The sequence below is a fragment of the Sardina pilchardus genome, chromosome 6 (assembly GCF_963854185.1).
Source record: "Sardina pilchardus chromosome 6, fSarPil1.1, whole genome shotgun sequence".
NCBI lineage: Eukaryota > Metazoa > Chordata > Actinopteri > Clupeiformes > Clupeidae > Sardina > Sardina pilchardus.
This window is the reverse complement of record NC_084999.1, coordinates 34,485,970-34,500,719: the sequence shown is the minus strand read 5'-3', so window position 1 is coordinate 34,500,719 and position 14,750 is coordinate 34,485,970. Positions and strand designations below refer to the sequence as shown.

At 40.6% G+C, this 14,750-nt stretch overlaps 1 protein-coding gene across 1 annotated transcript; it reads right to left on the bottom strand.

Annotated features, from left to right (window-relative positions):
• Positions 1–6,186: 6,186 nt before the first annotated feature.
• Positions 6,187–7,922, bottom strand: LOC134083346 (green-sensitive opsin-3-like). The gene is made up of 5 exons (XM_062539653.1): positions 7,550–7,922; positions 7,195–7,363; positions 6,814–6,979; positions 6,428–6,667; positions 6,187–6,288 (listed from the first exon to the last, which is right to left on the bottom strand). The coding sequence occupies exons 1-5, from the start codon at positions 7,908–7,910 to the stop codon at positions 6,187–6,189; spliced, it is 1,038 nt and encodes a 345-aa protein (XP_062395637.1). The 5' UTR covers positions 7,911–7,922.
• Positions 7,923–14,750: the final 6,828 nt, after the last annotated feature.

Genomic DNA, 14,750 nt, shown 5'->3' with positions numbered 1-14,750 from the left:
GTCAACTCATGTGCTTGGCAGCATAATGATCACTGCATTGGGTGTAGGCTATAGGAGCACGATTTTGCGCTTTGTGCCATGATGCACCTGGTGTAAGATAGGGTGGAAAATCAGCAGCCATCAAATCAGCTTGCCACACCTAATTGAATACAAAATCTTTGCATTACCCTTAAATACAGTGTGCGTATCTTTTGAACTAAGGTAGACATGATGCATGATCTCCATATTCAAGTATAAATAGGCCTACAAGCAATTCTGAAAGTATCATTTTTTTATCTATTCAATACATTTAAACTAGATACAATGCACAATTGATAGCAGCACCAAACAATTACTGAATTTGCAAAGAACTACATTATCCACAGGTTGTGGCAGGCCTTACTGCAATTTAAACCATAGGCCTATCCAGTTACCAATATGGGACAACTGAAACAACACAACATACAAAGCCTGTTGCTGGAAACATCCCTGTGGCAGAGGTGGAAAAGTCCAGCGTCAGAAAGTAAAATTTCTACCACATAACCATTCATTTAAACTTACTGATTCTAATTAGCACAACTATTCAGCTAGGTAGTAGCCAATTTAGTGAGATCACCTATGTTAAAGGGACACTTCCCCAATTAGCATTAAGCTTTGTATCTTTAGAAAACCAGTCATGTTTTTGAATGGTCATGCATCATTCCCTCAGTTTGCATTGAGATGGGAGAAATACGGATTTCAATGAAACCCGGACTTCCTGCTCTCAATGATGTAAAATGATGATTTTTACATCATTGAAAGCAGGAAGTCCAACATTGAAATCTGTATTTCTCCCATCTCAAGGCAAACTGAGGGAATGATGCACGGCCATTCAAAAACATGACTGATTTTTTAAAGATACGAACTAAGCTTAATGCTAATCGTTGAAGTGTCCCTTTAAGTATGTCTCCTTGTGTGGCGCAGTAATATCCTCACCCTTGCACTTTCAGTTTCACTTTTGAGTGAGGATATTACTGCGCAGAGTCTAAGTGCTCCCAATGTTATTCTGCCACATAATTATCCCTTTTACCTGCTTAGAAATGCACCACGTTTTATTTTGTCTCATCATACTTAGTCGTGTGACTACTCATGTAACTGTATTTTAATAGGAAAAACATGGAGATGTTTGTTCGCTTCTAACTTCATCTCTGTTTGGGTCCTAATGAATGAACTGGGCTAGCTAAGTGCTATCAAAGTTGCGCCACGCGCCAGAGCCAGTGAGTGCACGCATTGAAACGTGAGAGGTATGTATCAACTCGTCTTAATTAATGGAATAACATAGTTTAATATGAAAAAACGCTTAAGTGTTCCTTTAAGTGGAGAAACCATACTGTATCAGGTGTTTTTGCGCGCATTGCACATCATCTACTCAGGAGGGCACTGCTCCCACATACGTGTCTCTTCTCAAGTTAGAAAGTGCAATAAGACCAACTGAAAATGAAACCTGGCGTTTTTCTAGGCTGATTTGACATGGAACTACACTCTCATCTGGCGTAATAATCAAGGGAATTGCAAACGTAGCCTACCATGGGTGCAGTGATGAGATTATTACGCCAGATGAGAGTGTAGTTCCATGTCAAATCAGCCTAGAATAACGGCAGGTTTCATTTTCAGTTGGTCTTATTGCACTTTCTAACTTGAGAAGAGACACGTTTTAAATGGGAAAATTACTGGAAATCTTAGTCACTTTTAATCATGATGCTAGCAGGCGAGATGCTAATGGTCTAATACGTTTCAATGATCTATGCTAGGCTGAAGCTAAAAGTTGTATCGCCAGACTCACAGAATGGCTGGATGAATGGGGAAAAGGTAAATATCAATTGTTTTGCTCAAGGGGAGGTGGAAAATTAGCTTATTTCCAAAAATGGCGGAATATCCCTTTAAGGGAGCACAAAAACATTACCTCTGTGATCCCATATCAATTGAATGTCCCATTGACCTGGCGTCACGAACGGCAGACGTTATTTCTTAAATGTCAGAGTAATGACATTCAAAAGGGTACCTTAATAATACACCACCATTCATAAAGGAACGAAGTATGAAAAGAAAAACACAATTTATTACATGGATCACCCAAAGGACTTTATGTTGATTTTCAATAGCGCAGCTTTTACAATCATAACAGTGGGTGTTAAATATTCCTTAACCACTAGATGGCAGCATGACACAGCGCACTTTGCATGACACAGCAAGCATGACACAGCAAGTAAAGTGCGCTGTTAGTAAGTACAGTAAAGTACAGTTGCGAGAATTAGGAGGTTAATAAAATGGCTCTAGCTCACTGCCCTTACCTAATACACAGTTTGCCATTTGGGGCTATAGCGTATACCAGGGCGAGCTCTGCAGCGGTTGATCAACAAAAAATACAGTCTGCACACCTTACTTGATGTGTTTTGCACATTTTATTTTTTTGCCTTTAATGCGACAGGACAGTGAAGAATGACAGGAAGTGAACAGGAGAGAGAGTAGGGGTGGGATCCGGAAAGGACCACGAGAGTCGGGAATCGGACCTGGGTCGCCGGTGTACGGTGCAGCTGCCCCAGCCAGCTGAGCCACAGCTTGGCATACTTGATGTGTTTTAATGCGGAAAAATACCCTGGGGTCTTTGGGACAAGACTTTGGGGAAATCCTGTCAAACCGTCAAAATAACCTCCGCAAATCATGCAGCCCGACTGAAGTAATCAGCAAGTAATAGTAGGCCTACTTCCATGTGATACGCTCTACACTTCCGTCGATTCCTCAGTCATAAGTATACAGGACCTGCTTTCTCTGCACTACTGGCTCAACAAAGCCCAGACACAGACTTCTCCACACCCAGTCCTGCCCAAGACTGAAGCACACAGGCTTCTGACATGCTAGCTGGCCAACAGCAGCAGGTCACGCGCCCGGTTTAAGCTCCACGCGTAAAGCTCTCCAGCAACTTCCATGGCTGCAAGTGCAAAGGCCAAAGCCTGCCCAAAAACGTGTGCGCAGTATTGTCAGCCCTCAATCAAGGGTTGTGGCAGTTCTGATAGCGACCGCATTGCTACTCCTGCCTCCGCCTCTTTCCTTTTCCTTTTCACCCCCAGTCGGGACATGGTCTCAGGCTGCCTCCCTCCAGGGTCTTCGTATTGATTGCTCCCTCTCTCCCTCCCCCTCTCATTTCTGGAACTGCAATGCCCCCCTCATCTAAGCTTGCCTTCACCCACGACCAACAGCCAATCTCAGATGTCCCTGAATTCCAGCCTACTTCTGTAGCGACCTTGTCACTACTCTCTTCTCTCCCTCCTTCCTACCCCCTTCACCCACCCAACCAGGACTTGGTCCCAGTTAGGCTCAGGCTAGGTTCGGTATGATACGCATCATTTAGCCCTCACATCTAGTCATGAGCAGCAAACATATCCTCAGCAATAGAAATCAAAATGCTTGCTCCATGGCCAGCTACCAACCCACACTTTTGCCCCCTTTTTAAGGTTTTCTGTAGCTTAGAAAATGTTGGTGTGACAGAGTGCTGTCAAAACGGTTGAGTTATGACTGCCATACGGGCCTGGCCCTTTGACACTGTGGTGAAGCTGCAGATAATAATAACCCAGAGACTCAGATTTGACTGGGTCAGGTGTTTGCTCTCTCACTTTGATTCAGTTGCCACATGTCATGAGCCATAGTGTAATAAAATGAACCTCGCAGAGAGATATCAATTAATTTTCAAGCCATGACCATGCATCCTAAATTCAGAAATTTAGAAGCTACAGCTTTTTTACAACTGCTTGCCATTCCTCAAGGTGCAATGGGCAACTAAGTCTGAAATGTATAAACTCATTATCATAAGAAATATATGACTAGCAAAACTGTCAAAATGGAACTCTCTGACACAGTCTATGCTACCAAGCCTAGAGTTTTGGCCTATGGAGTTATGTTTTGCCATGCAAAATTATCAACAAGACAAGAGCATTATTTTCCACTTAGATAAGCTGATTTGCTCTGCACTGCCTATAAGAGCTTTTCTTTGGTATATATCTGCTTTAATTTATGCTAGAACAGCATTCCTGGCAGAGGTCCACTTTTGTTAGCTACATGAGTACAATTCTGAAGTGAAAATGCCCTTTTAACCGCATGCTTTAACTCATTGTATTGAAATCTGTATTTATTTTTACCTGTGTCCCCACTTGCACCAGACTGTGACTTCTTTGCAGACAGGACTCCCCTCTCTCCAGTCCAGAAGAATTTCTGATCCCTAAAGCCAATTAGAGTTAACTTGACGGTGTGACAGGATTTAGGGATAATGAACTATAATGCCACATCAAGTTAATGGTCTACGCAATAGTGTTTGTGTGTGCAGGGATTTGTTCTTTTGACACCTGCTACCCCCACCTGTGGCCATTTCAGGCCACCAATGCACTAAGAACCAGTAATATGAAATTACATGCAGTCTTCTTTTTAAAAATCTAATTCAATTCAATAGTCATCTCCTAATAGGTTCCAGCAACTTCTACTTGAATGTCCAACTAGAAAGGGAAATGTGGAGGTGGTCGTGATCAGAGGGATGGTTCATGGCACAGTCTGTCTTTACTAAGATTCGCCTGTGTTTTCGTGGTAATTCCAAAGCCTGTGATTTACCATAGGAGGGAAGAAGAAGAAACTACCGTGTTTCCAGTTCTTGGTAGCTTGGTGGCCCTGCAAACTCTCCTTATTTAAAAGAGGAATCCGGCAAGTTCTCACATAAATCTCCATTTCTCGAGGTCACCTAGTACTGTCCGTATGGAACAAATTGAAAAATTGTTTTTACCCAACTCGAGTTGCTACAATCAGCAGCTAACGCAGCCAGGCAGCCACAGCGCTACACTCTGTGGGCCTATACATGGGGGCGGACATGCCCCCAGAGTGTAGTGCCATAGCTGTCTGGCAGCATTAGTGATGTGGAAACTCTATGTGATGCTATGTGGAAACTCTCTGGATTTCTCCGTTAACTAAGCCAGGGTTTTTTTTTTCATTCTATGTCATCTTATGAAGTGTTCAAGTAACAATAAAGATTAATGTTAGTTTGGAGATTGGCCTGTTATTTTTATGGTCTATAGGTCTCTTTGCTTGTACAATTGCGTGCTCAAAACTGGAGAGGACGACTTAATTTCTTAAAGAGCTATTGACTTTAGCTAAAAAAAAGTTGTGAGGGAGTAACATCTGAGGCTGGGCTTCATATGTGAAACCACCTCAGGCAACTGGGAGGATGACACTGGTTTGAACAGCTTGTTAGACTGGATGATGTATCACTGGAAGATTAGAATCTCGAGGTGATGGTAGTTCTTATACAACAATACATTGCATTTTATATGCAGCGTTTCAAGACACCCAAAGCGTTTCACAGTGAAGGGGGACCCTCATCACCACCAATGTCTAGCAACCACCTGGGTGATGCACGACAGCATTTATGCGCCAGAACGCTCATCACACACCAGCCTGAGGTGGAGAGTGAGGGAAGGAGTGAAGGAGCCAATTACACTGGGGTGTTATTAGGGAGCCAGATTGAATACACAGTTGGAGACAGAAAAGCTGAATGAGCATACAAGATCAAATGTGTGACCTTTTTGATGTTCCAGGCCTGATGCTGACTGAGTTAGATTAACAGTCTTCAAGGTTTATGTGTTGATTATAGGTTTAGTTAACTTTGAGGGCCAGCAAAGCTGTTGCAAGTCAAGGCAAAGCCATGGTGTTAATGCACTCATTTGATAGGTTAAGTTCAGCCATGTTCTGCTCAGTGAGGCAGATGTGGAATTGTGACACTCTTTTACATTTGGAAACACAGATGGAATCCCAAAATTAGTAGCATATCTGTGCTTTTGTACAAAAAGCATTATATAGTCATGTTAGAAGTTTTAGGTTTGACACTGAAATGAAAAGATAAAAGAGAAGGGTTTTTTTGAATGCGTGTTTTAATTAATCATATACACTACTTTTTTTTGTCTTTTCTGAAATGCATGCTTATATACAACATATTTACAAAACAACCAAATCATTGCCTGGTTGACAAAATGGCCCCCAAACAATAATGATAGTGTGCAGTGGGAATGTGAATAAAATAACAGAGGTGTACAGGAAGACATAAAAAAAACCCTCCCCTCAATTTCCACTGAATCACCCATGCACATTCTGAGAGAAGAAGTAAGCGTATGGCCCAGTAGTAGGCGTTGAGATTTATGCTGGGCCCACACTGGATACTTCTGTCTTGCTGGTCGAAACAGAGGTCTCATCCTCCATAGCTTTCCCAAAGACGGTAGAGAGCATGCAGCTTCGGAACTGGACAGAGAGAGAGAACGAGAGATATTAGATTAAGCTTGATCTGATATTCTAATGGAAACAATGCAAAATTATCAATCTAGAGGAACGCCCAATAAAACAGTTCCTGTCCTCCGCAAATGTGGGGTGAAATACTGACCTGCTTGTTCAAAAGTACATAGATGCAAGGGTTGAATATTGATGAGCTCTTGGAGAAGAAGGCAGGGATGGCCATGAACTGGGCAGTGAAAGGAGCTCCCTTATTGAAAAAGATCCAGGCTGCCACAGTGGCATAAGGTGTCCAAGCTACCAGGAAGCCAACCACCATCAGGACGCACATCCGTGTCACCTCCCTCTCAGCCTTCTGTGTGGAAGCTGATTCCTGTTGCGCTGCTGCAGCCTGATCATGTAAAGGACAGTGTCAGGCAAAGATGAGCAACACCCTACATTACATTTTTTGCTTTCTCAGTGTCCATCTGTGTGTTTGTATTGGTCTATAATGTGTATATATAATTGTGTGATAGTACAGAAAATAAAATTCCATACCGCCTTGACTGTGCACACGAGGCTGCCATAAGTGAAGACGATGACAATGACAGGGAGGAAGAAGTGAACAACAAACATGTAGATGACATATGACTCATTGTTGTACTTTTCGTTCAAGGTGTAGTAGTCTGGTCCACAGGAGCACTGCAGGCCCTCAGGGATGTACCTGAGCATGGTAAAGAAAGTATAGGAGCCATTTGAAATGTGAGGGTGATCACAAAGTGTAAAGATGTTCGTAGTACCATACTGCATGCTGCAGTAGTCTATACGCAAAATAAACATTGAAATGTTTGGAACATTGGATTATTCCCCCCAGAATTCTTTAAGTAACCTTGGTGCACATGCATTTTGTCACTGTACTTATTGTCATTAGTACTGTACCTTGACCAGCCAACCAGTGGGGGGGCCGCACAGGACATAGCCATGACCCAGGTGAATGCTATTCCCGCCAGGGCATGAGTGTCAGAGAATTTGAAGCTTCCCATAGGCTTGCACACAACAATGTATCTTTCGACAGCAAGAACCACCAGTGACCAAAGAGCTACTTCACCTGAAAGTAAACAAAAGTTGCTGAGATAAGTCCACTTAAAATGGATAATGTACGACTGACACGGTGAGCGTTTTAAAACTGTTGTACTCAGTCTGTCAAGGAAGTGTTTTCCTAATTTACTTCTATAAACACATTACAAAAACATAATGAGGACCATGAAAGCAAAACAAGTGCATGATCACCTACCTCCTAGGGTTGCCATGAAGCCCTCCACAGCACAGCCCATGGGTCCAAAATAGAAATAGCCATTTACTGCAGAAGTGATGGTAATCGTGAAACCAAAGAGTACCATGATCATACCAGCCACAGCGAGGTTAACCAGAATATAGTTAAGAGGTTGTCGAAGTTTCTTGTGCAGCGCTGTGACCAGAAGAGTCATGCCATTGATGGGGAAGCCAGTGCAGATGAGGCAGAACATGTAGAAAGCAAGAAACTTGTATTGCCAAGGATCCCCGAGGTAGTACTGCTCGTATTCAAAAGGATTCCTCACCAACCCTGTCCGGTTGGACATAGGTATGTAGTAGTTGTCACCCTCAAATCCATTCATTTTGCTGTTGCTAGTTTTGTTACTTTGTGTACAACTGGTAAGGATGAACAAAACAGCTCTTGCATATGCTGCTTCTTTGTCTCAAGGTCCTGGGCAGTAGTTATATAGTGTACTCTAATGGGGTTTAGGCAGGATTACTACAGCAGAGGTGGAACCCAAATGTGATCAGGAAGGCGACAGAGATGTGACAGATTAAAGGCTAAACCCAATCCTGGGCAGATTTTCATTAAAGTGTGAAATCTGTAAAATGGCACTGTTAATGACAGCCAGTGTTTTTTGTTTCATTAAGGTATAAAAAATAAAGTTACACGGAGGTCAAACTCCCCAGTCATTCTTCAACATGGGTGTTGAAGGATAACTGGGTCATTAGCACTGGATCTAACACAGTTCAAATAAGAACAAAGTACCTTGGTACAGTACGTCAGGATAACAGGTACTTGTACTTGCAAGACCCATGGCTATCTTGCCCCTGAGTGAACACTGAATGCACACTCAGTCCAGGCCAAAATGACGCAAATTGCCATGAATTCATTTTGGTGACTGGCTCACACAGGACAAGACAGCAGATTCAAGAGAGAGAGACACTGGCCATATACAAAAAACAGCAAATTAAGAGAGACATGTGTTGCTCCCAATGTGTATAGAATGAATAAATGAATGAAAGAACACATTTATATAATTAAATAAATCAGACCATTGCTAGTGAATTTAGTGACCCTGATGAGGAGGACATAGCTTTATAAGCAGAGTAGATAAGGACTGTTGGTGGGGAAAAGTGCTATTTGAAAAACAGGTGGATCTGGATCTGATACTTTCTAGCCTTCCGCCTGAAAAAGGAATGAACAGAATGTAATGAATCATTGAGTATTTTCAGACCAGTTTTGAGCAGCCAGGTGTTGTAAATGACACAGATCTTTGGGAGGTCCAGCCCAAGTTGCCCCAACTACCCTGTTTAGAGGAGGATGGAAAGAGAGGCAAAAAATCCATAAGAATCACTGTTAAAGAAACGCGGATATAAGGGGGAAAAGACAAAACACATATTTTTTGCCATTCAACTACATATTTTAACCTCTGGAGCTAAACGTAACTGGAATCAGGCTCTACGGTGAAATGAAAAGGTAATAGAGCTTTTTTCCAACAAACATTCAAGGTGGGTTAGGTGTAGGCCTACAGAACGTAAAAGAATGACTAAACTGTAAGGAACCTCATGCCCGAGTATAAGTATGGTGGAGGGTCGATGATGCTCTGGGGTTTTTTTTTATCCAAAGGTCCTTGCAAAATCATTAGGTTTCATGGCATCATGAATCAAAATCGGGATGCCTGTCATGATTGGATCATCCAGCAGGTAAACAATCCAAAACATCTGTCCAGATCAAAACAAATCGGTTTGCTGAACATAAAATATTTTTTCTGTCATCATTATTTGACTTCCCTGATCTGATCTGAACTCCATAGAAAACCAATGGAATGAGCTTAAAGGGATATTCAACCATTTGGGGAATTAAGCTAATTTTCCACCTCCCCTCGAGCAAAACAATTGATATTTACCCTTTTCCCGTTCATCCAGCCGTTCTGAGTCTGGCGATACAACTTTTAGCTCCAGCCTAGCATAGATCATTGAATCGGTTTAGACCATTAGCATATCACTGCTAGCATTACGCTTATTGTTAAAGTGACTAAGATTTCTGGTAATTTTCCAGTAACTTGTCTCTTCTCAAGTTAGAAAGTGCATCAAGGCACACGGAAAATGAAACGTGGCCATTTTCTAGGATGATTTGCCATTGAACTACACTCTCATTCTAGTGTAATAATCAAGGAATGTTGCAAACGTGCCATGGGCGCAGTGATATCACGCAGCACCTGCAAATAGTCCACGTAGGCAACAAGCAGTTAGTGCTTGATATCACTGATGATCTAATGTTTCAACTGCTCGAGGGGAGGTGGAACATGAGCTTAATTCCCCAAATGGTGGAATATCCCTTTGAAGCAACACTCCACCGTTTTGTCATATTAAACTATGTTATTCGCTTAACTAGGAGTTAACACATACCTCTAGCGTCTTAATGTGTGCAGCACCACTTTGCTAGCACTTGCTTTGCCTAATTCATTCATTATGATCCAAACAGAGATGAAGTTAGAAGCTACCAAACACCTCCACATTTTCCACTACACAAGTAGTTACACGATCAAGTGGTGACACAAAGTAAAACATGGCACTTTTCTAAGCATGTAAAACTATAATGTATGGTGGAATAGCACGAGAGGATTTTTGTTTTGTTGAAATGCTCATCTTTGCCACTTCCTTTTTCTCTCCCACACTGTTTAAATGTAAAGCTAGAATGGTGTTTTAAGCTTGATTGTATCACCAGGAGTTCATTCCACTAATGCCTTTTACCAATTATTGGTAAATCCCATTGAGCAATTAGAATTAAACTTGCGTCACCAAGTTTGCACCCAACATTATCTGTAAATAAGATTTACACTGTTAAAGGCAGTTAGTGGCGTCATTCCTCTTGAGATAACACAGTTCACGTTCAAAATTCTGTTGTTAACAAACTATTTAGCAGAATCACACTAATTCCATGGGTTGAATGTAGACACCATCTCTATAACCATCACTATCAATACCTGTTGACAATTTACAAAACTTACATTGTACAAACACTACATTTACTACTGTGCCATGAGTGTTATTTATGGGATTCAAATTTACTGGAGGAAGGTAACAGTCTGTGGAGACAAGTTAATCCCATTGACACAAAGGGCAAGCTCTCACACAATATTGAGAAAAGCCACATTGAGAAGGCTGGGACTTGTGCCATTGTCACCTCACCTCTTCATGTCATGTAAGCTCACCTTATTGTCACCTCACCTCTTGTTTGTATTTTAGCACAGGGATTAGAGGGAAGGACAGAGTAGATACACTGAATATTGCAACATCTCAGGCCTGGTCCAGGATTCTAATATCATGTTTAACAAGACCACAGAAATATAATCCTTCTTTCTGACAGACAAACAAACCACAGCATTGGTAATTTTCATAGGGTTAGCTGTGAATTTTGTGTCAATGACTAAGAGTCTTCAGACAGTGAAGGTCAATTATGTGGATTAAATGAACAGACATGACCTGGAAGTCTCTGTACTGTTCTTCTGTATAAACAATGTGCCCTGACCCACATCCTGTGGCTCTCAATACAGCTAGACCTTAATTATTGTAAAACATGGCAATAAATAAATGAATAATTAAAAAAAACCCACATTTTGTTTGTTTAAATGTTGCAATTATGACACTTATCTTACACAAGTGTAACACAAACATTAAGAAACACTGACTGAAACTATATCACCGATTGAGGTGCAAACGCTGTATACAAGTTAGATGTGAAAAATACCATTATGAAGTATCATTTTCATTTAATTTTGTGTGTTTGTGTGCTTGCTTGCCTGCATGCATGTGTGTGTGTGCAATAAATGTGGAGGGTGCTGTATAAATGTTTTTAAATGGAACCGATGAAGCCCAGGTGGGGGCATGGATTTTCACATACAGTGTACAGGGTGTAGTTGATTTGTGTATCCAACTTAAAAAAATCCAAAGCCGCCACAGACTTCATTGTGCCAGGCTCTTTCATACAGAAACAGACCACCCCAAACACACTGTCAATATATTTAGGACTAGGACTTTCAGACAGGCCATGATACACAGCCTCATAACGAGGATCAATCTCACAAGGCCTTAGCATCATCTATCACCCGTGAGCATGGAAGCATTTCAGTTATACAAAATAGTGTGTCTGATCTACTTAAAAAAGGTAGCAACTTTTTGCACCAGATTACTACGTATATGCAAGGCTAGTCTTTGTATAGGCCAGTGTTTCCCAACCTTTTTTCCTTGAGGGCCCCGAACTCCTACCCGCATACGCACACAGGACATTGTTTTATTCAACAGTCGGGGTCCAGGGATGAACTAGAGAATGTAATTCCAAGGAAATTAGGAGTGCATGAAAATGCAAAAATGTACAGATAAATCATGTAGATATGGTTACTAAGGTGTTGCTAGGGTATACATGGTGGTTTCATAGTTTATGAAAGTTGACAGTGCGAAGTTAGACAGTTTTAAATTGAATATGGATAGCTTAAAAGCTGTTGATAAAAAGATAATTTAATGAATGTTGACAGACCGATAGTTTAATTGATGTTGATAGGTAGGCCTAAATCATTTTAAATGGATGGCGATAGAGTTTAATGGATGTTTAATGTTTGGTAGCAGTTATGTTAATAATGCTAATATGCTAATCAGATTGCTTAGCTAACTTAGCTCATGTTTGCTAGCAGTTTTGCTAACAATACTAACCATGCTAATAATGCTAACCAAGATGATAAGCTAACTTGGCTAATGATTTTTAGCAGTTATGCAAAAAATGTTAACTATGCTAACAATGCTAACTAGCTAACTTGCTAGTGAGGACTTTTATTTGGAAACATTTGTTGCTAGGGTATCCATGATGGCCACTATCAGAAATAAAAAAGTTACGGTAGTATAATCATGTTAGTTGCTATGGAAACTGTCATAAATGTTTAATTTTACTGGTTGCTATGTTGGTTGCTAGGTACGTGGAGGTTTCATATAGTTGACTGGAGGCATAGTTGATGATAACTGACAGTTGGAATGGTTGAACAGTTAAATAGTTGAGCAGTTTCAATGGTTAAATGATTTAATAGTGCATTATTGCAGTGAGGACTTTTATTTTGAAACAGTTGTGGACAGAGGAAGTAGTGAAACAGGATCTGTAGTCTTAATGAGATTGTATCACGACAAAAATCAAACTAAAATCGCTGAAAAGGTTTGATGGTTTTGTATCAAATTAATTAATCCCTTTCTTACTGGTAATATTGGACTGCGCATGCGTGACCGCCAAGGATCGGCAAAATGATTGGAGCAACGGCACTGGAAGAGGCGGGTGTAACCGGTGTAAACACCTGCCATCTTTGCGTTACGAAGTTAGCCCATGCATTTCAATGGGCGATTTTTCCAGTGTAGTGTCTCCTCATATATAAGTGTCTCTGGCTGAAGTCAGTTAAGTAAGACCTACGCAGCGCAGTTTGAATGAAGTTTCTACGTTAAACGGTTGAAGCTGAATTGGACGCACAAAAAGCGTTAGAAGAATAATATCACCTATGAAAAATTATAATTACAAGAAACCGGATAATAGAGTGCTCTAATTATCAATTGAGTCAATGATCTCAACTAGCACTTTGAGATCATTGACTTAATGTAAAGTGCATTATAAACAAAATGTATTATTATTGTTACCAATGCCTGGCCTAGCCGACCTGAAGGTTGCTTGCAACTTTAGAGGTCAGAGGTAATAAATAGCTACAAATGAATTTAAATGTGGAACAAAAATATGTTTTACATATGGATTATACATAGTTTTGATTATCCAATTGGGTCTGTTATTAGGATTTTATACATTTAATGTGCACAAACATAATTTTAGTAACCTCACAACATCAGCCCAGGCAACACTGTGCGGACCCCCTGCAATCCCTGGCGGCCCGTGGTAGGGTTCCCGGGCCCCAGGTTGGGAACCACTAGTATAAGATACTTAATTTCTTGAATGTAAGAAATTAGTTTTGGAAGTACTACTTAATTCAATAAGTAAAGTCAATTTAATTTAGTAACTTGACTAATATTGACTATATAATAATCTGATGCAGAAAGTTACCTAACATTTTTTTAAAAGTAAATCAGGCTCACATTTTTATCACTTAAGAAGGGTTTGTTGGCTGCTTTTTATTTAGTTTTTAAGTCAATTTCAAGATATTCTTTAGCATATCTGTCTATTGCACACAACGCTGAGGACATTTCCTAAATTTCAAGTGGTTTACCATAAATCACTGGCTGATTGTATCAACAGAAAAAAATTGTAAACCTCATTAACATTATATACCTGTAAACTATTCATTTTGGCGTTTTTTACATTAGTAATACTTGCAGATGGCAATGCCACTTGTTTGGTTGAAATGCTCATCTTTGCCACTTCCTTTTCCTCTCCCGCAGCAGTTCATTCCACTGATGGGCTTTTTACCAATAATTGGTCAATCCCATTGAGCAATTACAAGCTTTTGTCACCAACTTTACACCCAACATTATCTGTAAATAAGATTTAAACTGTTAAACAGTTAGTGGTGTCATTCTCCTTAAGATAACGAAGTTATCACGTCGTTACCAACTATTTCGCAGAACCACACTAATTCCACAGGTTAAATATAGACACCAATCAACTATCAATTTACTGGAGGAAGGTAACTAGGTACAATCTGTGGAGACAAGTTAATCCTATTGACACATAGGGCAAGCTCTCACACAATATTGAGAAAAGCCACATTGAGAAGGCTGGGCCTTGTGCCATTGTCACCTCACTTCTTCATGTCATGTAATCTCACCTTATTGTCACCTCACCTCTTGTTTGTATTTTAGCGCAGGGATTAGAGGGAAGGACAGAGTAGATACACTGAATATTGCAACAAGCAATTTGGTCATCTCAGGCCTGGTCCAGGATTCTAATATCATGTGTAACAAGACCACAGAAATATAATCCTTCTTTCTGACAGACAAACAAACCAACCACAGCATTGGCAATTTCTATAGCGCTAACTGTTAAGTCTGTGGCAATGACTAAGAGTTTTCAGACAGTGAAGGTCAATTATGCAGATTGAATTAACAGGCACGACTTGGAAGCCTCTGTAGGCCTACTGTTCTTCAGTATAAAAGATTTGCCCTGATCCACATCCTGTGGCTCTCAATACAGTCAACTAAATCTAGTATAATCACACTGA

What these genes read in the sequence shown, in the direction of transcription:
- LOC134083346 (XM_062539653.1), bottom strand. Translation starts at nt 7,910, where the DNA reads ATGAATGGATTTGAGGGTGACAACTACTACATACCTATGTCCAACCGG. An exon ending in CTTCATGGCAACCCTAGGAG is followed by an intron (nt 7,364 to 7,549) that starts GTAGGTGATCAT and finishes GTTTACTTTCAG; the next exon opens with GTGAAGTAGCTCTTTGGTCA. An exon ending in ATGTACTTTTGAACAAGCAG is followed by an intron (nt 6,289 to 6,427) that starts GTCAGTATTTCA and finishes CTCTCTGTCCAG; the next exon opens with TTCCGAAGCTGCATGCTCTC.